At 47.8% G+C, this 24134-nt stretch overlaps 2 protein-coding genes across 8 annotated transcripts in view; both read right to left on the bottom strand.

The window, feature by feature from the left end:
* GNA12 (G protein subunit alpha 12) overlaps positions 1–4764 on the bottom strand; it is a 36231-nt gene extending 31467 nt beyond the window's left edge. Inside the window, exons 1-2 of one of the 6 annotated variants that reach the window (XM_083474791.1) lie at positions 4534–4764; positions 3990–4390 (exon numbers count right to left, since the gene is read on the bottom strand). In XM_083474791.1, the coding sequence (XP_083330917.1) occupies positions 3990–4319 (330 nt within the window). In that variant the 5' untranslated portion in view covers positions 4320–4390; positions 4534–4764. Of the gene's footprint in view, positions 1–3989 lie in introns of all 6 variants that reach the window. The other 5 variants (XM_083474793.1, XM_083474792.1, XM_083474794.1 and 2 more) reach the window with 5 other exon arrangements.
* The window catches only part of CARD11 (caspase recruitment domain family member 11), a 335243-nt gene that overhangs the window by 193367 nt on the left and 117742 nt on the right, over positions 1–24134 (bottom strand). The gene's annotated exons all lie outside the window — the stretch shown is intronic.

Raw genomic sequence — 24134 nt, 5'->3', positions numbered from 1 at the left:
GTTTCCTCTTCAACTGTTCAGTCCTCATCCTCTTATTTCTTACAGCTAAACTATGTTGATGGGTTTTAAAAAGCTGAGCATTATTTCTAGTTTATGCCAGTCCTTCATAAGGTCTTCTTCCCATTTATAACCTCTTATTGTGATTGCTTGGTTTCAGATACAATTTGCCCACAATATGATTATGAACACATTTTTCAGAGCAAATTTATATCGTTATTTCCAAGTAGGGGCTTGTTTTTCAAGGGCTGTGTAACATTCAAGAACACTGTGAGCATTACCACAAACATACTAGTAATATTGTGGCAAAGAAGAAGAAAACCAACTTCTGTAACACCATAAAAACTAACATGTTTATTATTGTATTAGTTTGTAGAGAAGAACATCTGATAAAGGAGGTTCTTGGCAATGAAAGCTCATGCTATAAAGAATTGGTTGTGTACAGCAGCAGAGCTTTTTTTAAGTGAACCTACCGAATAATGCATCTCTTCAGAAGCATTACAGTATAGTTGTCAAAACCAATAGCCTAGAACCTGCTTGCAATATTCAGGTTTATATTGTCTGTACAACAGAAAATGTGAATTCCTGGTATTTTTAAAGGAAAGTTTTTAACCCTGAAGGCTGGGGAGCACTATCTAAAAACAAGTCTGTGCAGTTGGCAGGGTGTGCATATCTTGGCTGAGTTCCTTGTTCCTCCAACTCTACACCTCCCCTCTTTACTTATTAGTATATATTCTAAGACAGCAATATGTGCAAATGGCTAGGTTTGAGTTGAGTTGAATTTGTTCTGAGGTGGCCAGTGTGGACATACTGAGTCCACATACCATAGGTTCAACACCTGTTATTCTAGATGTCATTTTAATACATTGCAATTACCAAGGTCAGCTTCAGTGACCCTTCTAACAAGGTTTGCAAACTGTAATTTAGAGCATTGCACAATCAGCAAGAAGTCTGGTACATATACAATTCTAAGCAGAGCTAAGCTCAAAAAATAGAAGGGAGAGGGAGTTCTCACATAAGAGGAGAGAGAAATAAGCTTACTTTGCCATGGTTAAAAACTGGACTGGCACAGGTGTAACTCTGCCCAGATTAATACACTCCTTAGCTCACTTTAGCCACACACGTGCATTTTCAATCAACTCTAAACAGAGATGGACAATTTTCATCTATTTCATTTCAACACATACATTAATGGTGACCTGTGGATTTTGATCCATGTCAATGACAAAGCAAAGAATAAGAAAGCAGCCAATATTCCACATTCTGTCACTCTTGGAAACATGGATGCTGGAAGAGGACACTGACTGTCACAACTCCTAAAATATGCAACTCCTTCCCCATAGAGGTATGCCAAGAATTGTCATTATATAGCCATTTGCAGGAGATACATTTCCTTATCCTGGCTTTCAACATTTAAGTAGTATGAATTTTGTGAGACCATCTACATTGTCTGAGGTACAGTCTTCAGTTTGTTTTAAATTGTTTTATTGAATTTGAATATGTTTTCCTTATATGGTGGTAAGCTACACTGGAACAGTGTGATAAAGGGTGCGTAAACTCCTTTCCAGGGAGTCTATATACTTGGTGATGGCATAAGTTTCTATCATCCCATCCTCCATTTCCAGAAACCTGGAACTGGGCCCTTTTCTCCTCCATGTCAGTCTCGGGAATTTAGGCAGGAAGGTTACACCAAGAGGTAATGGAGAACACCATTACTTCTCACACCTGGACATACCACAAAGGGAAATCATGTAATCTGCACCTCCCACATAATTCCATTTGAACAACATACAATCAAAACATTGAAACACAGCCATAATCCAGGAGGTGTGGGACAGGGCTATTCAGGATGCATAGGAGAAAGAGGGAAGAAATGAGAACAGGAACACTGAGAGAAGTTGGCTTCCAAATATTGGTCTTACAGGACTATTTCAAGAATGGTTTGCACAACACAGTAAGCTAAACTGTGGCTCACTGGGACCGCACAAATACATGGCCTTCCAGAGACCTTGCAGTTTCTTTGCTCCTTCCCCAGTCCTTTTTTGTTCCTACTCTGAACTAAGTAATGGTTTGGTTTACCATGTTATCCAAACCGGGACTTATGGTTATACTCTCTTTCTCACTAACCATGATCTGCAGCCAACAATAAACCATGGCTAGCAATGAGAGAGCTTAACCATAAGTCCCAATTTGGATGACATGCTTAGCTCTGTGAGGTACAGAAGTAAAGCAGCTGTGAGCTTCTCTCTGGGAGTCCATATGTTTATGCAGTCCTGGTAAGACATGGTTTGGCTTATCCTTTTGTGTCAACCAACCCAATGGATACAAAGTTGTATGAAGCATTGCAGGGGATGGACTAGATTACTCTTTGGGTCCCTTCTAACTCTACAATTCTATGATTCCAAGTACAGTGGTACCAAGAATACTGTTCCAAGAATCATTCAAATAAATTATAGAAAACAGACTACTTAGGAAAAGCAATATAATACCACCTAGCATAACACTGACAGCCCATCTCTTTGTACCCACACTGGTATCACCTCCACCTTACACAACTCCACCCGTTGCCTAGCTCTCCTACCTTACAGGATCATTGTAAAGTTGAACTGGATGTATATGAAGCACATACATTGACGTGGGAGGGAAAGTAGCATACAGTGGTACATCGGGTTAAGTACTTAATTATTTCCGGAGGTCCGTTCTTAACCTGAATCTGTTCTTAACCTGAAGTACCACTTTAGCTAATGGGGCCTCCTGCTGCCGCCGCGCCACCGGAACACGATTTCTGTTCTTATCATGAAGCAAAGTTCTTAACCTGAAGCACTATTTCTGAGTTAGTGGAGTCTGTAACCTGAAGCGTATGTAACCCGAGGTATCACAGTAATAATCATTTTATTATTATGGCACAGCTTTCTAGTTATTAATCAAACCATTCAAAGCAACACACAATTCCACCACCAGTTGCCTGTTTCACATCTCCTACCTTACAAAACACACTACTTTCCCTCAGAATCAATGCACACTAAACAGAATGCATAACAGCCTCACCACACTCATTCCACCCATCGTCTGGCTCATATGAGAAGTGCTGGCACTGTTTCCCCCAGTCATCTGTTTCAGCCTTACACTCCCATTTTATTTCAACCTACTTATTCAGGGCATTCTGTACACCACTCAAAACAGCATTCCTAAGTCAATGCAAACCACTGGACCTCCAGATGTTGCTGGACTCCAACTCTTATCATCCATACCTATTGGCCATGCTGGCATTAGAAAAGCCTTGCTGAAAATTGAATCATCATCAGGCCAAGGGCCCAGCTAGTCCAGCATTCTCTTCTCCCAGTGGCCAACCATAGATGCCCCAATGGTAAACATGCAATCAGACCCTGAACACAAGAGCCCACTCCCCTCCTGTGTTTTCCAGAAACTGGTATTTATAAGCTCTTCTCCCTCAAGGACTGTGCAGCCAAAGCATAGCCATCATGGCCAGGAGCCACTGACAGCCCTTTCCTCCTCCAGAGATTTGTCTAATCCACTTTTAAAGCCAGGCAAATTGGTGGCCATCTCTGGCTGCAGTGGGAGTGAGTTCTGTAGGCTGACTCTGTGTTGCATGAAGAATTTGACCTGACTCTCCCGACGTCTGGCAGTGTAACAACCAGGACGTGGGAGGCCAGGGTTCAAATCCTGAAGCGCGCTGGGTGATCTCAGCCCTGCCACTGTCTTCCTGTCAACCTAAACCTACTTCACGGGGTTCTTGTGAGGGGACCCTGCACACCCCCTTGAGAGGGAAGCTGGGATACAGAGGGGGCAGGCAAGCCAGCAAGCGAACCAGCCCAGCGGTTTCAAGAAGGAACCCCCCATCAAGGCTTAAGACACGTCATGAAAGGAAAAACGGGACGAGGAGGGATGAGGAAAAGTGAAGGCAATGCCACCTAAGCATATACAATTTATTGACCCCCTTTTTAAATCTTTCTCCACCTTCCCCCGCTCACCTTGAGAGCGTTCTCGTAGATGGTGGCCCTGAACTCCAGGAGCGCCTTCTGGTCGAACTCGCGGCCGTGGATGATGCGCATCTGCTTGAGGAAGGTGGACTTGCCGCTCTCGCCGGCGCCCAGCAGCAGGATCTTGACCAGGCGCCGCACCGAGCGCCGCTCGCGGGCCAGCATCGCGTCGATCTCGCGGCTGCGGCGCCGGGCCTCGCGCTCCGCGTCCCGCCCGCCTTCCTTCCCCGCTTCGCCCGGCGGCGGCGGCCTCTCGCCCCGGCCCGACGCCGCGTCGGCCGACAGGAGGCAGCGGCTCAGGGTCCGCACCACCCCGGACATGGCAGGCCGCGGAGAGAGGACGACGACAGAGGAGGCGTCAGGCAGGGGAGCCGCGGGGGCCGCTCTCGGGCCTCGGAGCAGGCGGGCGGGGGCGGGCGGCGGCGGAGCTAGGAGACCACCGGCCCGCCCATCGCCCCTCCTCACCCGGCGGCGGAGCTGAGGGTGCGGCCCGCCGCGGTTGGCGGAGGGAGGAACCGGCCGCCGCCGCCGCCGCCTCAGCGATTCTCCCTCAGAAAAAGGCTTCTCTTCCCTCCCCCCCCACCCGTCAGAAAAGGGCGGGAAAAGAAGCCCCTCGCGCGCCCCTGCACCCTCAACCGTCACTTTCCGGCCGTTGGTGTCCCCTCAGGAAGGAGGAGGCGGGGGGGGGGTAAACAGCGGGGCGACTCGCTCTGCCTTCGCTCCCACCGCCCGACTCGCCGCCGCCGCCGCAGACTCTCGCCCGCCCCGCCCACTTTCTTCCGCACGCCCACCAGGCGGAGGGGCGGGGCGAGGCAGCGGGGGGCGGGCGGACGCCCTCTCTCAGCTCAATGGGAGAGAAGCATCTCTCGCAAAGTAGTCTCTCATTGGGAGAGACCTATGTCGCTCCAAGCCGGTGGGTGGTTTTTCTTTTTTTTACCCCTGTCGAGCTCGCTCGCTCTGGACTGCGGGGCGGGGACTTTGTAAAGAAAAACCCCAGAGATTTATGTGGGGGGGGAAGAGGCGGGGTTAGACGCCCCCGCCGACCAATAAGAGCCGTGGGGAGGGAAGGGAGGGGGAAGGGGATTAGTCCAGGAGGGGTTAAAAAAAAAAGACAGGAGGAGGAGCTCCGCCCCTTCAAGGGAGAGGTAGTGGGAGGAGTTTTCCCATGCTGAGAATGGCAGGGAGGCTGACGGCTTCGCTCATTGGATGGGGCGTTGGAGTGACGTCAGCCGGGAAAATCATGAATGGGAAAAGAGGAAGAGGGCGGTGCTCGTAGAGAGATACGTTCGAGGGGGCGGGGATAGCAACCCCGTGCTAAGAGACAGGAAATGCAGAGCAAGAGCAGCCCCTAGAGATGTCTGTCCGGCGTCTTCTGGAATATAGGGCATGAAGTTGTAATGATCTGTATGTTTTTATGATGTGAACTACCTTGAGATCTATGGATAAAGGGCGACATGCAAATTTAATAAATAATAATAAAAAATCACCCACCCACCCACCCACACACACACATATTCTACCAATGTTTCCTTGCTTTTTAATCCTAGAATTGTAGAGGCATACCAAGGGTCATCTAGTCCAACCCCCTGGAATGACTACTAAAGCATTCCTGACAGGTGGTGATGACTGCTACGCCCCCCACCCCCAAATGTTTTATTATATCTGTTTCTGTTTTAGCTGTAAGATGCCTTGAGTCCCTTTCAGGGAAAAAGACAGGTTATAAATGAACACAGCAATGATATAGGAAGCCTCCAAATCTACAGGGCCGCCTTCAACACCTGCTGCCCTTCCAGATGTTTTGGGCTACAACTAGAGTTCCTGTGAGCTGTAGTCCAAGAGCGCCAGTGTGGTGTAATGGTTAGAGTGCTGGGCTATGAGCTGGAAGGCCTGGGTTCAAATCTCCACTTTGTTAACGGATAAATCGGAGGGCTCCCTTGGACAAGAAAGAAGGACACCAGCCAGGAATACCAGAGCAAAACAGCAGCCAGTAGGCTTGGTGTTTATTGAAGATTGTCACGACAGGACTCCCACCTGCCACAAGGTGGAACAAGATGGAAACCCTGTACAAAAGAGAACCCAAAATTTCATTAGCTGCTAATCCCCATGTTACACCCCCCCCAAACTACATCCCTTATACATCATGGTTACATCATGAAAGGGGAGGTCTGGTGGCAGTAATCTGAGCATCCTGGACCCTGCCACATTCCTCCCCTTGCCCTCCACCAAACACCCATCAAGTGTAACAAAAGAGATATATTCAGTTCCCTGTTTCCCAGCCAAGTTAATCACACCCTTTTGTCTTCATCTGGGTTTGGCATAGAAATTCAACAAACAATAAATATGTTCTAATCCATGTTAGTGGTTATGAATATGGGGCTAAGGAACATATTCACCCCTGATTACTAATCCAGAATAATGGAGTGTGATATTTTGATGCCTGCTTGAAGAGCAGGCAGTGTTTTGAAAACCACAGTGTGTTGCTTTCTATGTAAGTCCCCCCCCCCCCCCTGAACAGGGAATCTCCATGCAGGAAGAGAAATGTGCTCCACAAATGGCATGCAGAAACCTCTCTGTCTCTTTAACACACAATAAACTCTTTCAATGCAGTCTCCCTTTGTGGTCATGTACAATGCATGCTGCCTCCTCCAGTATCTCTAGAAATCTACCATCTCATCTGTCAGGTGCCACAATTTCTGTAGGAAAAAAAAGATGAAGACTTCTGGAAACAAAATACACCCTTATATCCAGGAGCAAAGAGCACTCCAAAGCAGCCTTTTATATATGGGAAAGTTCTTTCACACTAGTGCTAGTGTAATGAAAGATCTCTGCACAGAGCACCTGGTAAACCTGTATAATGAGCAAATATACTGAAGATGTCTGCCATCACTCTGTTAAAAAATGAGCAGCCCAAATGACGAGAGGATTCAAGGATCTTCCCTGAAAATAAAGGCTGAAACATTTGAGACTTTTAAGGGTTTTTGTGTGTGTGTGTGGGGGGGGGGAGAGACGAGACCAAGTGGGGCACAAGATGTTGTTGTTGTTTAGTTGTTTAGTCGTGTCCGACTCTTTGTGACCCCATGGACCAGAGCATGCCAAGCACTCCTGTCTTCCACTGTCTCTTGCAGTTTGGTCAGACTCATGTTTGTAGCTTCGAGAACACAGTCCAACCATCTCGTCCTCTGTCGCCCCCTTCTCCTTGTGGCCTCCATCTTTCCCAACATCAGGGTCTTTTCCAGGGAGTCTTCTCTTCTCATGAGGTGGCCAAAGTCTTGGAGCCTCAGCTTCACGATCTGTCCTTCCAGTGAGCACTCAGGGCTGATTTCCTTAAGAATGGAGAGGTTTGATCTTCTTGCAGTCCATGGGACTCTCAAGAGTCTCCTCCAGCACCAGAATTCAAAAGCATCAATTCTTCGGCGATCAGCCTTCTTTATGGTCCAGCTCTCACTTCCATACATCACTACTGGGAAAACCATAGCTTTAACTATACGGACCTTTGTTGGCAAGGTGATGTCTCTGCTTTATAAGAGGCTGTCTAGGTTTGTCATTGCTTTTCTCCCAAGAAGCAGGCGTCTTTTAATTTCGTGGCTGCTGTCACCATCTGCAGTGATCATGGAGCCCAAGAAAGTAAAATCTCTCACTGCCTCCATTTCTTCCCCTTCTAAGATAGGTAGAAATAAACACAAGAAATACCAGTAAACAGAGGGACATATTTCATCCTTTCGTGATTCCAGAACTGAAGCTCACCCAGTGAAACTTACTAACAGTAGATTTGGGCAGACAAACAAAAGCTATTATTCACATGGCGTGTGATTCATCTGTGGAATCCATTGCCACGAGACACAGAGATGGCCACTCTGCATCTTGTGGCAATGGATTCCATAGGCAGATTACACATTGTGTGATGCTACACTTTGTTTTAGCCAAGGGGAGAGAGAGAGAGAGAGAGAGAGAGAGAGAGAGAGAGAGAGAGAAGAGAGGGTTGTTGGAGCTGTAGGGGGTTAAAGGAATACCCAGAGAAACTGGGGGTTGTGTCTTACAATACAGTGAATCCTTCTATTTTTCTCTTATAATTATTCCATTCCTTCACCCCTCTTTTTGGTAGCTGAAGGTGTCTCCAGCCCTCGTGTCTCCAGCCATCTTCGAGCTGAATGAATTTTTATGCAAAAGTAACGAGATGCTGAAATCTCTGAAAATAGATGGATTTTGTTATCGTCTAAACCCCCAAGGAAAACTTTCTCCTCCAAAAATAGAGAGGTGGCATTAAACTTCAAATATAGATTATACACCTGCCAAATTGTATTGTTTAAATGCCAGATGGAGCGGATGTAAGAGAAGAGGAAGATATCACCATATGTGATGGCAATGCCCAGCAGCACATGATTTCTAGGCAAATCTCTTCCAATCAGTACCAGGAGACTCTTTCGGGTGGTTCGTAGTCTGGTGAGGACTCCAAAATCTCCTGTAATGACTTTACAAAGTTCTTTGCAGATAAAATAGCTCAGCTTTGGAAGAAGGTAGACTCCAATGTGGGGGCAGGGCTGGACTGGGCAGGTGTCAGAGCTCTGCCTAGCCAGGTTGTATGGGGTCGGTTCCAACCTGTCGCCTCTGAGGATGTGGACAGGCTGCTTGTATGAGTGAAACCGACTACCTGTCTCCTGGATCCTTGCCCATCCTGGCTCATAAAAGCGATCCAGGTAGGGCTTGGGCAAAGGGCTTTGTGGGGTGGTGAATGCTTCCCTCTGTGAGGGAGCCTTCTCAGACTCCCTTAAAGAAGTGATTATTAAGCTGCTTCTAAAAAGAACATCTTTGGACCTGACCATTATGGCCAGGACCCAGTCTCAAATCTTCCATTCTTGGGCAAAGTAATTGAGCGGGTGGTCGCTGAACAACTCCAGGCATGCCTGGAAGATGCGGACCATTTGGATCCACCCTTCCTGCTTGGTAAGATGCCTGTTGTAACAACATGCCATATATATATATATATATATATATATGTTTTCGTAGATTTTCACGGGTATAGGAATGCAGGTTTTGGTGTCCTCGGGTGTCTTCCCGTGTAAAAGTTGGGGTGTCTAGGCGACGTTTCGACGAGGTCCCACTCGTCATCTTCAGGCTGGTGCTTTCGGCTTCTTGTTACTGGAACAGAGCGGGATCTCAGTGTTTGAGTTCCTATAAATACTGTAGAGGGGTGTGGTGTATTGCCTCAAAAGTTCTGGGCAGAGGGGAAGTTCCCAGGCTAGTGTTCTTTTCTTCTTTTGTTCCTTAATTACTTGAGGGATATCTTGAGTGATTTCTTGAGTGATATTCTGAGTACCACTTAGGTGGGTCATTAGGTGTGGATTAGTTGCTAAAGCCTTCGTGTCTTGACCTCTTGAATTTGTGAAGAGTTTTTCTGGGAAGATGGCTGTACTGCACTTAGTTGTGCTTTGGCTTGGCTTCGTGTATAGGGGCGAGCTGTGGTTTTGTGCCCTGTGCCAGCCAGATCTGTGTAGGGATTGCAGGGGGGTGCAGCATCCGGAGGTGCCACTATGGTTTGGTTACTGGATGGTGTCTGTAATTTATCTGTGGAGAGGGTCTGGGTTTGGGTCTGGTGTGGTTGATTGGTGGTGGCGTTCTGTGTGCCTCTGGATCTGGTGTCGGTTTTTGTGGGGAGGGCTAATTTCCAGATGTCTGGCAGGCGGGACGTGTCGTCACGCTTGTTCATGTTGTGAGGGTGTTTCTCTATCTCGATGGCTTCCATGATTATTCTCTTGTGGTGATGTTCCATGTTAAAGAGCAATTTGGAATCTGCAAAATTAATTTCGTGTCCTGTTTCTTTCATGTGTTGGAAAAGAGAGGAAGATTTTTCTTCTTTTTTGACGGCATTCTTGTGTTCTGCGATACGTGCATTTATTCGTCTGTTTGTTTGTCCAATGTACGTGGCTGGGCAGACTTTGCAGGGTATTTCATAGACCCCTTGGTTTTCCAACTGGATTTTATCTTTGGGGTTTCTGAGGATATTGGCTATTTTTTGGTTGGTGCAAAAGGCTGTTTTGATATTGTGTTTATGGAGGATTTTGCTAATTTTATCTGTAGTGCCCTTGATATAAGGAAGGAGGGCCATGCCATTGTTTTCTTCTGTGTCTTGGTTTTTGGGGGGTGTTTCTTTTTGGATTAGCTTCGTAACCCTGTTTTGCTGGTATCCATTGGCGATTAACACATTTGAGAGATTCTGTAACTCAGTTGTCAAGTGGTCTTTGTCAGCCAGGCGTTTGGTTCTGGAGATGAGGGTCTTGGCTACGGAGTTTATTTGTGCAGGGTGGTGGTGTGATTGAGCATGTAAGTAGCGGTTGGTGTGTGTTTTTTTCCGGTAGATAGTGTAGTGTAGATAGACAGCCCTATGCAGAATCCATCTCTTCACACGTTACAAACTCCTTCCAGTTCATAGAAACAATAAAGAAGCAAAACCTACATCCCGATGACCTACTTGTGAGCTTCGATGTTGTATCTCTCTTCACACAAGTGCCCATTAATGAAGCCTTGACAGCCATTCAAAACAAATACAATCCCCCCGAATACATCCTGGACCTGACCAACCACTGCCTAACCAACACGTACTTCATCCACAATGGACAAAGATACAAACAGATAGAAGGAGCACCTATGGGATCACCCCTCTCACCGGTCATCGCAAATCTGTACATGGAACACTTTGAAACCAATGCTTTAGACAAGTCAGAACACAAACCCAAACTTTGGCTCAGATATGTTGACGACACCTTTGTAATTTGGCCACACGGGAAAGAAAAACTAGATAGCTTCCTCACACATCTCAACAGCCTACACCCCAAAATACAATTCACTATGGAAATAGAAGCCAACAACCAGCTTCCCTTCCTTGACGTCCTAGTCTACAAAAAACCTGATGGCTCCCTAGGACACACTATCTACCGGAAAAAAACACACACCAACCGCTACTTACATGCTCAATCACACCACCACCCTGCACAAATAAACTCCGTAGCCAAGACCCTCATCTCCAGAACCAAACGCCTGGCTGACAAAGACCACTTGACAACTGAGTTACAGAATCTCTCAAATGTGTTAATCGCCAATGGATACCAGCAAAACAGGGTTACGAAGCTAATCCAAAAAGAAACACCCCCCAAAAACCAAGACACAGAAGAAAACAATGGCATGGCCCTCCTTCCTTATATCAAGGGCACTACAGATAAAATTAGCAAAATCCTCCATAAACACAATATCAAAACAGCCTTTTGCACCAACCAAAAAATAGCCAATATCCTCAGAAACCCCAAAGATAAAATCCAGTTGGAAAACCAAGGGGTCTATGAAATACCCTGCAAAGTCTGCCCAGCCACGTACATTGGACAAACAAACAGACGAATAAATGCACGTATCGCAGAACACAAGAATGCCGTCAAAAAAGAAGAAAAATCTTCCTCTCTTTTCCAACACATGAAAGAAACAGGACACGAAATTAATTTTGCAGATTCCAAATTGCTCTTTAACATGGAACATCACCACAAGAGAATAATCATGGAAGCCATCGAGATAGAGAAACACCCTCACAACATGAACAAGCGTGACGACACGTCCCGCCTGCCAGACATCTGGAAATTAGCCCTCCCCACAAAAACCGACACCAGATCCAGAGGCACACAGAACGCCACCACCAATCAACCACACCAGACCCAAACCCAGACCCTCTCCACAGATAAATTACAGACACCATCCAGTAACCAAACCATAGTGGCACCTCCGGATGCTGCACCCCCCTGCAATCCCTACACAGATCTGGCTGGCACAGGGCACAAAACCACAGCTCGCCCCTATACACGAAGCCAAGCCAAAGCACAACTAAGTGCAGTACAGCCATCTTCCCAGAAAAACTCTTCACAAATTCAAGAGGTCAAGACACGAAGGCTTTAGCAACTAATCCACACCTAATGACCCACCTAAGTGGTACTCAGAATATCACTCAAGAAATCACTCAAGATATCCCTCAAGTAATTAAGGAACAAAAGAAGAAAAGAACACTAGCCTGGGAACTTCCCCTCTGCCCAGAACTTTTGAGGCAATACACCACACCCCTCTACAGTATTTATAGGAACTCAAACACTGAGATCCCGCTCTGTTCCAGTAACAAGAAGCCGAAAGCACCAGCCTGAAGATGACGAGTGGGACCTCGTCGAAACGTCGCCTAGACACCCCAACTTTTACACGGGAAGACACCCGAGGACACCAAAACCTGCATATATATATATATATATATATATATATATCCTGTATGAAGAATGTGAGCCCAATATATATTTGCTACCTAAAGAGTAGGCAGCTCAAATTCTGCCTCCCTTCTTTGCTAGGGACAACTCATTTTTTTTGTTAAATTCAAACATCCTGCATTCATGTCTCTTCACACACAAAAGGGCATGGCATGACCAGTCCTGTATATGAAACGGTAATGTTTCTGTAGGTTTCATCAATAACATGGGTAGGCAAACTAAGGCCCAGGGGCCGGATCCGGCCCAATCGCCTTTGAAATCCGGCCAGTGGACGGTCCGGGAATCAGCGTGTTTTTACATGATTAGAATGTGTCCTTTTATTTAAAATGCAACTCTGGGTTATTTGTGGGGCATAGAAATTCATTCAGTCGCCCCCAAATATAGTCCACCCCCCCACAAGGTCTGAGGAACAGTGGACTGGCCCCTGCTGAAAAAGTTTGCTGTCCCCTGATCAATAACCACCAATTGTTTTTGCAACATGACTTCTTCGGGTGGGTAGTGACAGCCCAAAGCCACTAGGTGACACTGCTCTCCAATTTTTAAAGTACTCATTCCCATTCTGCAGCCCCTGATTTTTTGTTGCCAATTCTATTACACCTGTTTATTATAGATGAAAACAAACCTCATCAGTGGCTGCTGACCACAATGTCTGGGCTCTGCCTCCATTGTCGGAGGCTGTTTGTGTCTGAAGCATCTGGCTGGCTTCAGAATACTGGATTAGACAGGCCTTTGGCCAGATCTAGCAGAGTTGTTCATATGCTCTTACACTAATGTTACCAGACGTCACTGTTTCCCGGGGACAGCCCCCGGATTTACAAAATCCTATCCTTCCTACTGAAGTTGAAAAGTGTCACCGGATTCATTGAAAAAAATCTGGTAACCTTATCTTACACCCTTCTCCTCTGACCCAGCAGTTGGGTTGCTAACTGGGTACATGACCTTGGCAGCACTGGGTGACCCAAAGTGGGAGCATTTGCCATTTCAAAATCCCTGCACCTGTCCTTACTTCCAAGTAAACATACATAGGATCATGCTATATGTATAGCGGCCATTAGGCATGAGAGACCTGGTTTCCAAATCTATTAATAAATGAAATTGAGCCCAAATTAAATGCTTCTCAAATTATCATCATCACAAAAATGCAAAATAAAAACACAAAATACATAATAAAAACAAGAACAAACCAAACCAATAAACCCCACCTCTTCCACAAACACATCTAAAAGGACATAGACTGCTAATCAGTCCAAGGTCTAGTTGAAAAGGAATGTTTTCATCTGGCACCTAAAGATTAACAACAACAACAACAACAACAACAACAATAATTTTTATTTATACCCCACCCTCCCCAGCCAAGGCCAGGCTCAGGGCGGCTAACAAGCAATAATGAAAACAAGTTGAATGAAACAAGATTAAATACAACAATTAAAATATTGAAACATTAAAATATTAAAATACAGCCTCAGCACAGGAGAAGAAAGGAAAAAGGAAAAAGAAAGAGGGGGAGGGAACCAAATTGGCTCCAAGCCAAAGGCCAGGCGGAACAACTCTGTCTTACAGGCCCTGCGGAAAGAAATCAGATCCTGCAGGGCCCTGGTCTCATGAGGCAGAGCGTTCCACCAGGCCGGAGCCAGTGTTGAAAAGGCCCTGGCTTTGGTTGAAGCTTATCTAACTTCCTTAGGGCCCGGGACCTCTAGGGTGTTGCTATTTATGGACCTTGAGGCTCTCCATGGGGCATACTGGGAGAGGCGGTCCTGTAGGTACGTGGGTCCTAGGCCGTGAAGGGCTTGAAAGGTCAAAAGCAGCACCTTGAACCTGACCCTGTACTCCACTGGGAGCCAGTGTAGCTGGAAAAGCACTGGTTGAATATGCTCCCATGGCAGAGACCCCGTAAGGAGCCTAGCTGCAGCATTCTGCACCCGCTGGAGTTTCTGGGACAGCTTCAAGGGCAGCCCCGCGTAGAGCGAATTACAGTAGTCAAGCCAGATGACTACTATAATGAAGATGCCAGACAAACTTCACTTGGGGAGAGCGTTCCACAGATGGGGAGCCCGTTTTCATGTTGCCACCCTCCAGACCTCTTGTGGAGGAGGCACACTGTGATGGCCTGGGATTCCGATTCGGAGGATGAAACAGAGGAATCCCAGCCTGCACAAGAGTCCCCGCCTCCAGGGCCGGCTGAACTGGGGCAAGGCCTAGATGCTGAAGAACCTGCACCTGTGGCAGTGCATCAGGAGCTGGCCCCAGGTGAAACCCTTCTGGCCCCAGAGAGGCTTGACGACTCAGTGGCCACAGGTGAGCCTCCTCCAGGGCCCAGTAACCCTTCGGCCTCTCCTGATCTGCAGAGGCTTAGGGCAGAGAGGCGAAGGGAACTGGTTGCCCCCAGGAGGAGTGCTCGCCTTAAGGCCAGAGGAGGCGGGGCTCCTGGGGGCCGGGACCGCCCCTGGCCTTAGAAGAGGATAAAAGCCCAGTCAGCCCGGCCCCAGGTGGCGGGAGCAACGTCGTTGTTGGCTTCGGACCTTCCTGTGTTCCTGATCCCTGCTCGGCCTCCTGTTCCTGACTATCCGGTACTCCTGTTCCCTGCTCGGCTTCCTGTTCCTGACTATCCGGTACTCCTGTTCCCTGCTCGGCCTCCTGTTCCCGACCATCCGGTGTTCCTGTTCCCTGCACAGCCTCCTGTTCCAGCGTACCTGTTCCCCACCCGGCTCTCTGCCTCGGACCTTGCCCCTCTTCGTGTGGACTCTGCTACACCCAAGGTACCTTACCCCCGGGACCAGCACACACACAAAGAAGTGTCTTGCATGAGGATTGCTGGGTCTGGTTCACTTCATATGGAGAAAAGCAGTCTTTGAGGAATTGCAGTCTTGAGCCATGAAATACTTGATAAGTCCAAACCAGGACTTTGAATCGGGCCTAGAAACTAATTGCATTACAACATCTGGCTGATCCAAATCAGGGTGCTCATGAGGACTGTACTTCAAAGATCACCCCATTTCCTTCTACATGGCTAGAGCAAAGGGGAAAGAAAGACATCTCCAAAGGGGAAAGAAAGACGGAAGAAAAGAAAACCCTTTGCACTTTTGCACATGCACTGAGCACTGGCAACGTGGTGAGTGGAACAGGGGGGGGGGGCATATGAGAATGCGGGAGCTGTGCTCCAACAGTCCAGGGGTTTCCTCTGTCACAGGAAGGTGGCTGGCTGGCTAAGGGTGAAGTGTAGTTGGGTTCCCACGAGCCAAGACACAGTGATAACAGCAAAAACCTTTATTGAACAAACAGAACTGGGCAACAGGGGCAAAGCAACTGCTTATATACATTCCTGAAGGCCTGGGCCACTCCCACTCCCAACGGGATTGGCTGTCTAAACTTCCAAGCTGCAAATCGTAAGTCAGAGTTTAAGGGCCAATGGCAGAGGCCCAAATCCTGAAATGTTCTGTAATTGGATATCATGTATTGAATCAGAATGCAGGGGCTCAGAATCCTTAGTCCAGACTCAAGCTCAGGCAAACACAGACCACAGAATACAAAACAAAGGGGAAGCCTCCTTTTCCTGTAGTATTTTTCCTCCTCATTCTCTTGGCCCCATGGAATGAAATCTAACCTTAGTTTTTTCTTATTGCTGTTGTTGATGAGACAGGAAGTGTTATGTACTGAAGTTCTCACCCTGGGCCAGCAGGGGGATACTGTAGATAGTTTTCACTCAGGTCCACATATGCAAATAAGGAATTGAAAGTGACGTTCAGGGATTGGATAGTTACAGAAAGTTGTTACTGTTGCTTTGTAGTTGAGCTCTATATAAGCAGGTTGGCTGAACCCTTCAGCTCAGTTCTGTTCTGGCCTGTGAATGAAGAAGAGCTGTTTGAAGAATTGCTGTGTCGTCTGATATGTTCACCCACAACTTAACAGGAAGTGAGGCATGTTTTTGCTCTGACTGGCTGAGAGGATAGGGGTGCAAGCAGCTCTTTGATGCAGGGAAAGGGGACCTGAGAAGCCTTGCTGACCTTTCCCTTCCCTTCATCTCAAAGGAATACCCATGAAATGGTTTTATCTGGATTGTGCTCATTTTTGGGTTCAGCACTCTGGTGCAAGGCAGCTCACTTGTGCCAAAGTGCCGGCCCCAAAGATGGGATGTTCCCGGATCCAATCAGAAGCTTTCAACGGCTTCTATGATTCCTGGATGTCTTGCTTAAATCAGGAACCTTAAGCAATATGTAATTGGCAGGCAGTGCAGTCAGGCCAGGATCGGTGTAGGCTCAGAACATCCTATTAATTTCTCTCGCAGAGACAGTTAAGCATGTGTTTGACTTTCCAGTGGCATCAATGGGACTTAAAAATGCTTAGCTCTGGCTGGGTCCTGCTTAATGTAATTAAAAGCACATGACAAGATATCCATGCTTATATTCTGGTTGCAATAAGTACTTTGAAGCTCTCATTTAGCCCCACTGACGAAGTGAGTGGCTGCCCTGCGCTGTGCATAACATTATGCCAGAGTTGAAACATTGCAACCCCTCTGCTCCAGCGTAATTTCCCATCATGCACCCTGCTAACATTGGTTCATATGCGCTGCATATTATGCAAATGCCTGCTAGGCTTCCGGGGTCAACGTCAGTCTCTTTCCATTATTAATTTAGGTCAGGTGTGCCACATTTAATTTTCATTTTCCTCACATAGTCTTCTTCCTGCCCCCCAAGGGGGATGAAATATAAATACTAAAATATGTGTGTCATGGCTCCTTTGTCAATTAATCTTCACCCATTCCATAATTCTTAGAGGAACGACTGTTCGCCTTCATTAGCATTCCGAGCCAGGGCTGCCAAACAAGTTAGTTTACTTTCGGAACACGGCGCCTCCAACTACTCTTCAAATTATTAATTCTTGAAAGATGCTGAATATTTTTTTGAACCTGATGTATAGCTCTCCCATCGACGTTCTGCAACAAGGCCCTGGCTGGGTTACACAGAGGAAATGAGTAAGGAGCTGGGCTCGGTGATTTGCATAGCCAAGGTTGAGGCCCACCATGCAAATGAAGGATCTGGAGAACCTCGACAGGTGTGGAGATGGGAGCAGGTGTGAGCGATGCCCGGATGTGGTGCACTTCAGTGGCTCTGCACCTTTGAACATGGCGGGGTCCACAAGGATGGGAAACAGATGGACTTCATAGTTTAGAGAAAAGGCTAGCGAGAGGCGACCTTAGGGAAGTTTGTCAAATTATGCAGGGCATGGAGAAAGAAAAGTTTTTCCCCTCCCTTCTCATAACATCCAGAGAAGCTGAATGTCGGAAGATGCAAGGCAGGGGAAAGGAAGTACCGTATTTTTCGCCCCATAAGATGCACCTCACTATAAGAGGCACCTAGCTTTTAGAGGAGGAAAACAAGAAAAAATATTCTGAACGAAACAGTGGATGTATGATTTTTTGGGTGCAGACTGTAGCCATGGACATGCTATGGGATCTGATGGTGAATTTGGGGTGACCCAATGCAAAAATCCTGAGGATCCATGTGGATCTGTGCTTTATAACCACATTTTTGCGTCACTGGGGCCCCACGAAAGAGTGGATGCGTGATTTTTTTGGTGCAGGCTGTAGCCATAGACATGCTATGTGATCTGATGGTGAATTTGGGGTGACCCAATGTAAAAATCCTGAGGATCCATGGGCTTTTACCTCCCCCCTCCTAGGCAGCCTCTGCTAGCCTCCCTTATCTCTCACCCGATCCCACCAATCAGCTGCTTCCTTTCAACACTCCCTTCCCTCTTGTTTGCCTTAGTGTCTTTTCCTTAGCTGGAGCAGTTTTTTGCTTCTCTTTTTCTTCTAATTTCTCTCCTCATTGATTTAGTCTTCCTGTTTTCCCCCTTTGCAAGTTTGCTGTCTTTACCTCCCCCCTCCCAGGCAGCCTCCTTTATTGCTAGCATCCCTTATCTCCCTCCCCGATCGCTTTCTGATTAGCGGCTTTGTTTTCACACCCACTTCCCTCTTTTTTTTTATTAAGAAAAGCATGATCTGCTTTTTGCCCCTGGGCAATTCGGCTCCAGGGACCACGCATTCGCTCCATAAGACGCACAGACATTTCCCCTCACTTTTTAGGAAGAAAAAAGTGCATCTTAAGGAGCGAAAAATACAGTACTTCATCCAGCTTCAATGGCTTCTGGCCATGGTGGCTTTGCTCTGCCTCCACGGCAGAAATGGCAGTTGCTTGAAGCCACAGGAGGGGAGAGTTGCTCTCATCCTGCTGGCGGGTTTCCTACAGGAATCTGGTGGGCCACCAGGGCCTGATATTGGTTTGATGCGGCCCTCAGCTGCTGAAGGTAATGGGGCCCTTTGTATGTCCAGCTGTCCTTTGTCAACAACAAATTGCCGCTGTTTTTTGTGTTGAATATATGCTATATGGTAATTTCTGGACTTAATAGGTATCCAAAGCCATTTGCACATAACAAAATATGTATTTTATCAAAGTAATTGTTGAACTGAAGCACAACCAGTCCATGCAGAATATAGACACCCTATATATGGTAAAGGTAAAGGGACCCCTGACCATAATAATAATAATAATAATAATAATAATAATTTATTATTTGTACCCCGCCCATCTGGCTGGGTTTCCCCAGCCACTCTGGGCGGCTTCCATTGAAACAAAAAACCACTAAAATATCATACATTAAAAACTTCCCTGAACAGGGCTGCCTTAAGATGTCTTCTGAATGTCAGGTAGTTGTTTATCGTTTTGACATCTGAAGCGGAACTCATCTCGCTTTATTGGCCGAGGGAGCCGACATACAGCTTCCGGGTCATGTGGCCAGCATGACTAAGCCGCTTCTGGAGAACCAGAGCAGCACACGGAAACGCTGTTTACCTTCCCGCCGGAGTGGTACCTATTTATCTACTTGCACTTGTACATGCTTTCGAACTGCTTGGTTGGCAGGAGCTGGGACCGAACAACAGGAGCTCACCCCGTCACGGGGATTCAAACCGCCGACCTTCTGATTGGCAAGCCCTAGGCTCTGTGGTTTAACCCACAGCGCCACCCGGGTCCCATCCTATATATAGAAAGGAGCAAACCAGTGATACTTGAGGGAGCAGGCTAGCAGGCGGGGCCCATTACTTACATCATAGGAGCCTACACAACACAAAACACTGTTGCTGTATGTAGGTTTTATTTTATTTGTTTTTTATCTTATGTTTTGGAAATGTACATCCAGTTTTTTTCTTTATTTTTTGGGGGGCCCCCAAGAGAGTGTGGCCCTAAACTATAGCTTGTTTAGCTTATACGTAAATCCGGTGCTGTGGGTCACTGTGAGAACAGGATGCTGGACTAGATGTGCCGTGGGCCTGATCCAGCAGGCTCTTATTATGCTCTTACTCTATGAATGTTTTCAAGGAGCCTTCCCCAGCCTGGTCCCTCCACAAGTTCGGGGCTACAACTCCCACTCAGTTGGCTTGGACTAATTGGACTAATTGGAGTTGCAGTTGGAGGCTGTCCAGGTAGGCAAAGCATGGTTTTAAAGCATGGGTGGGCAAGTGCAGTGCCCAAATCCAGCCCTAAAATGATTTCACCGGGCTCTGGGTTACACCCATGGTGTTCAAAGCACATTCCCTCCAACATGCTGAGTACCAAAACCAGGATGTGCGTCTTCCCAGCCGTACTCCTGTATGGAACCCAAAAGATGCGCTTTTCTCGGGCCCATGCTGTTGCGGTGCTGAGAAATGTGTGTTTTGGGGCACCGTGCAAGATTGTGGGTCCCCAAAGGTGATTTTTTTCAGGTTGAGATAGCGCATAATTGCGCAAGACCACAACATGCAAAACGGCTGCCATGCTCTCGCAGGGAGAAACAGGATGTCCTGGTTTTTCTGTGACACTTGTCTGTATAATACAGGAGTCAGCAAACTTTTTCAGCAGGGGGCCGGTCGACTGTCCCTCAGACCCTGTGGGGGGCCGGACTATATTTCTTTGGGGGAAATGAACGAATTCCTATGCCCCACAAATAACCCAGAGATGCATTTTAAATAAAAGCACACCTTCTAATGTAAAAACACGCTGATTCCTGGACCGTCCGCGGGGCGGATTGGGAAGGCGATTGGGCCGGATCCGGCCCCTGGGCCTTAGTTTGCCTATCCATGGTGTAATATGTGGGTGCAGGGATGTAAGAAGGTGGGCGGGCTGCCCCGGATGTCATCCCTGAGGGCAGGTGACAAAATACCCCTAGGCGGATCGCCGCCTCGCGCCCCTGGGCGCCAATCGCCGCCCTTGATGCCTATTGCTGCACCCATCGTCCCCCTGGATACTGATTGCGCCACCCCCTGGGTGCATGGCTGGGTGCCCAAGTGGCTAGCTCCACCGCTGTGTGGAAGCATGCAGTGCTGCTGTGATGCCTGGACATGTGTGTTCCCTGAGACTTAGGCTCTTCCTTCTAGCCATCACCTCTTGTGGCAAGGTGGGGTGGCCAAAGGGCATGGCATTTCTGGCCCTTGGGCCCAGTATAATAATAATAATAATAATAATAATAATAATAATAATAATAATAATAATATCTATACCCCACACATCTGGCTGGGCTTCCCCAGCCACTCTGGGCGGCTTCCAACAAAATATTAAAATACTGTAATACATCAAACATTAAAAGCTTCCCTAAACAGGGCTGCCCTCAGATATCTTCTAAAAGTCTGGTAGTTGTTGTTCTCTTTGGCATCTGGTTGGAGGGCGTTCCACAGGGAGGACGCCACTACCGAGATAACTAGAGCATGCACCACTCTGGCAAGACAGTCTGCAGACAGGGAGGGTCTCATCCTGCGTACCAGATGGAGCTGGTAGGCAGCTGCCCTGGACACGGAATTGACCTGAGCCTCCATGGACAGCTGTGAGTCCAGAATGACTCCCAGGCTGCACACCTGGTCCTTCAGGGGCACAGTTACCCCATTCAGGACCAGGCAGCCCTCCACACCAGCCCACCCCCCGTCCCCCCAAAACAGTGTCTATAGAGAAGAGAGAAGCCCCTGCTCTGGAAGAGAGGGCCAATGGGTTCAAGTGACAAGGAAGGCGATTCCGAATAAACTTCAGGAAGAACTTTCTGACAGCAAGAGCTGGAATAGTGGAATTGCAGAGGGTTGAACTTGGTGGTCCTTTGCGGTACCTTGCAACTCTATGATTCTATGAATATAGAAGCTGGCCTTCCTGTCACGTTTGAAAGCATGAGAGTTAAAAGCAAGCCAGAGGAACCAGCAGAGTTTTTGCCAGGAACTGAAGCTACCAGCTAAAGCGAACATCTGTTTCCCCTTCAAATGCAGAGCCGCAACAGCGAGCCACGCACGAGTTTTATGAAACCCTGTTAATTTCCTGCTGGCCTGGGGATCTCTCTGTCAGTCTCTGTTTCTGTCTAATCAGATGAAAAGTATTTTCGCAAAATGCCGCAGGAGGGGGGAGGCGCTCAGGGTTTGGCAAACAGTGGGGTGGTAGTTTCATTTTCAATAACAATTGTTATTCTTATTTTTAATGGCCAGTCTAGTTACGAAGCATAGCAGTCTGCAGCAGTGTCAAGCAGCGCAGCACTAGGCCTGTCTACTCAGACGTAAGCCCATTTGAGTGCGGTGGACCTTACTCCCAGGTAAGTGCGTATAGGATTGCGGCCTAAAGTGCTTTGTATTTCCTTAGTATCTTCATAAATACAAAATTAGCTGTGCTGTATTTTAACAGCTAAGGCCTGGGACTGTGTGCCGCACCCTTGGACAACCTGGTACCATCCAGACGCTTTTGACTACAACTCCCATCAGCCCCTTCAGCGAGCGGAGTATGCAGTTCTACAAAGGCTGCCGTACTGTTGACTAGTATGGGACAGCCAGCTACAGGGAACCAGGCAAAGGGCCTTCACGGTAGTGGCCCCACCACTTGACACAGAGATAAGGATTCCGTACACCAGGGGTCTGCAACCTTGAAGACAAAAAGAGCCACTTGGACCCGTTTCCGAAGAAAAAACAACAACTGGGAGCCGCAAAACCATTGCGACATTTAAAACAAATATATCTCCGGAGCCATGATCTGACAGCGGGCGGGAAGGTGACGTCAGGACGGTGCGTGACTAACGCACGCACCACCCCCATGCGACGTCACAGCCAGTACAGCGCCCGCCACAGTGAGGAGTGTCGGGGCGCACAATGTGCCTCCTTCCCTTGCTAGTATCCGCCCCGGAGCCACAGCAAAGATGTAAAAGAGCCACATGCGGCTCCGGAGCCGCGGGTTGCAGACCCCTGCCGTACACCATCAGGAGAACCCTTCGTTTATTCATTCACATGTCTTCTGAGAGCACTGGTTAATACACTTCATGTATTCAGTGGTCTGCGTTTGCCTGAGCTTGAGTCTGGACTAAGGATTCTGAGCCCATGTGTTCTGATTCAGTACAGATTCAATCTGATTCAATCACAGAACATTTCAGGATTTGGGCCTCTGCCATTGGCCCTTAAACTCTGACTTATGATTCGCAGCTTGGAAGTTTAGACAGCCAATCCCGTTGGGAGTGGGAGTGGCCCAGGCCTTCAGGAATGTATATAAGCAGTTGCTTTGCCCCTGTTGCCCAGTTCTGTTTGTTCAATAAAGGTTATTGCTGTTATCACTGTGTCTTGCCTCGTGGGAACCCATCTACAGTGGCGTAGCGTGGGTTGTCAGCACCCGGGGCAAGGCAAGTAATTTGCGCCCCCTAACCCGTGGATTTGCGCCCCCTAACCCGTGGATTTGCGCCCCCTAACCCTAACCCCCAGATGTTGCGCCCGGTGCGGCCGGGCCCCCCCTGCACCCCCCACGCTACGCCACTGCCCATCTACACTTCAATACATATAAAGGCTCTGTCCCCATGAGCCCATCACTAGAATCTGGATCTGGACACTTTACTTGCCCTTGAAGCAGGAAGTGCCAAAGTTAACGGGGTGGGTGTGGGAAGCTTGAGGACCCCGCTTTTCACTTGTTAAAAAGATAAGCATGTTTCTAGTCCACATGCTTACGGAAAGAAAAGATTTGAAAACCTAAGGCTTGGAAACAATTGAAGCTCTAGGACAAGGAATGGCTCATAACAGCTCCCACTCCAGCTACTTGTCCCATAGGCAGGGAGGATGTGGGCATCTGGAGGGCCAGCCGTTCTGCACCCCTGTCTTAGCTGCTCTGACTCCCAGAAGCCCCCCTGAGACAGCTCCGGGTGGGAGCTGCAGACGCAGCATCGTGGCAGTGACTGTCCTTATGTCCTTCCTGCTGGCCTGGCCCACCCATGAGGCAAAGTGAGGCAACTGCCTCAGGCAGCAGAATCCCCAGTAGCAGCAGAACCAGCCTCCGGGGAATGAATTACCCACTGCTGCTGCTGCTGCTGCTGCTGCTGCCAATCCATGTGCTCCTTTGAGGCCAGATCTGCCAGCTCCTCAGCAGAGGCGTAGGAAGCGGGTTTGCCCCAGGTGTCATGACTGAGGGGGGTGACAAAATGGCAGGTGATTGGGCGGCACACCTTGCGCCCGGCAGCAGTTCTTCTGACCTGGCTGCGGAGAGCAGGAGGAGAGTGAGTAGCAGCTTCCCCGCCCCTCTCCTAATAAATTAATAAATAATAATAATAATAATAATAATAATAATAATAATAATAATTTATTTATACCACCACCCATCTGGCTGGGCTTCCCCAGCCACTCTGGTCGGCTTCCAACAAAATATTAAAATACAGTAATGCAGCAAACATTAAAAGCTTCTTGTTATGTACTGCATTGAATAGGATCCAAAAGGCAGCAATCTGATTGGTCCACAGGAGCCACCCAATCCAGCTCCAGGTGGAAGTGAATCCACAACCTGATTGGCCTACAGGTGAATCCTGGAATTAGCCAATCACATGGGGC

Source organism: Podarcis liolepis, assembly GCF_965112155.1.
Source record: "Podarcis liolepis genome assembly, chromosome: 14".
Taxonomy (NCBI): Eukaryota; Metazoa; Chordata; class Lepidosauria; order Squamata; family Lacertidae; genus Podarcis; species Podarcis liolepis.
Note: the sequence above shows the minus strand (reverse complement) of the source record. Positions and strands in the feature narration are given on the sequence as shown.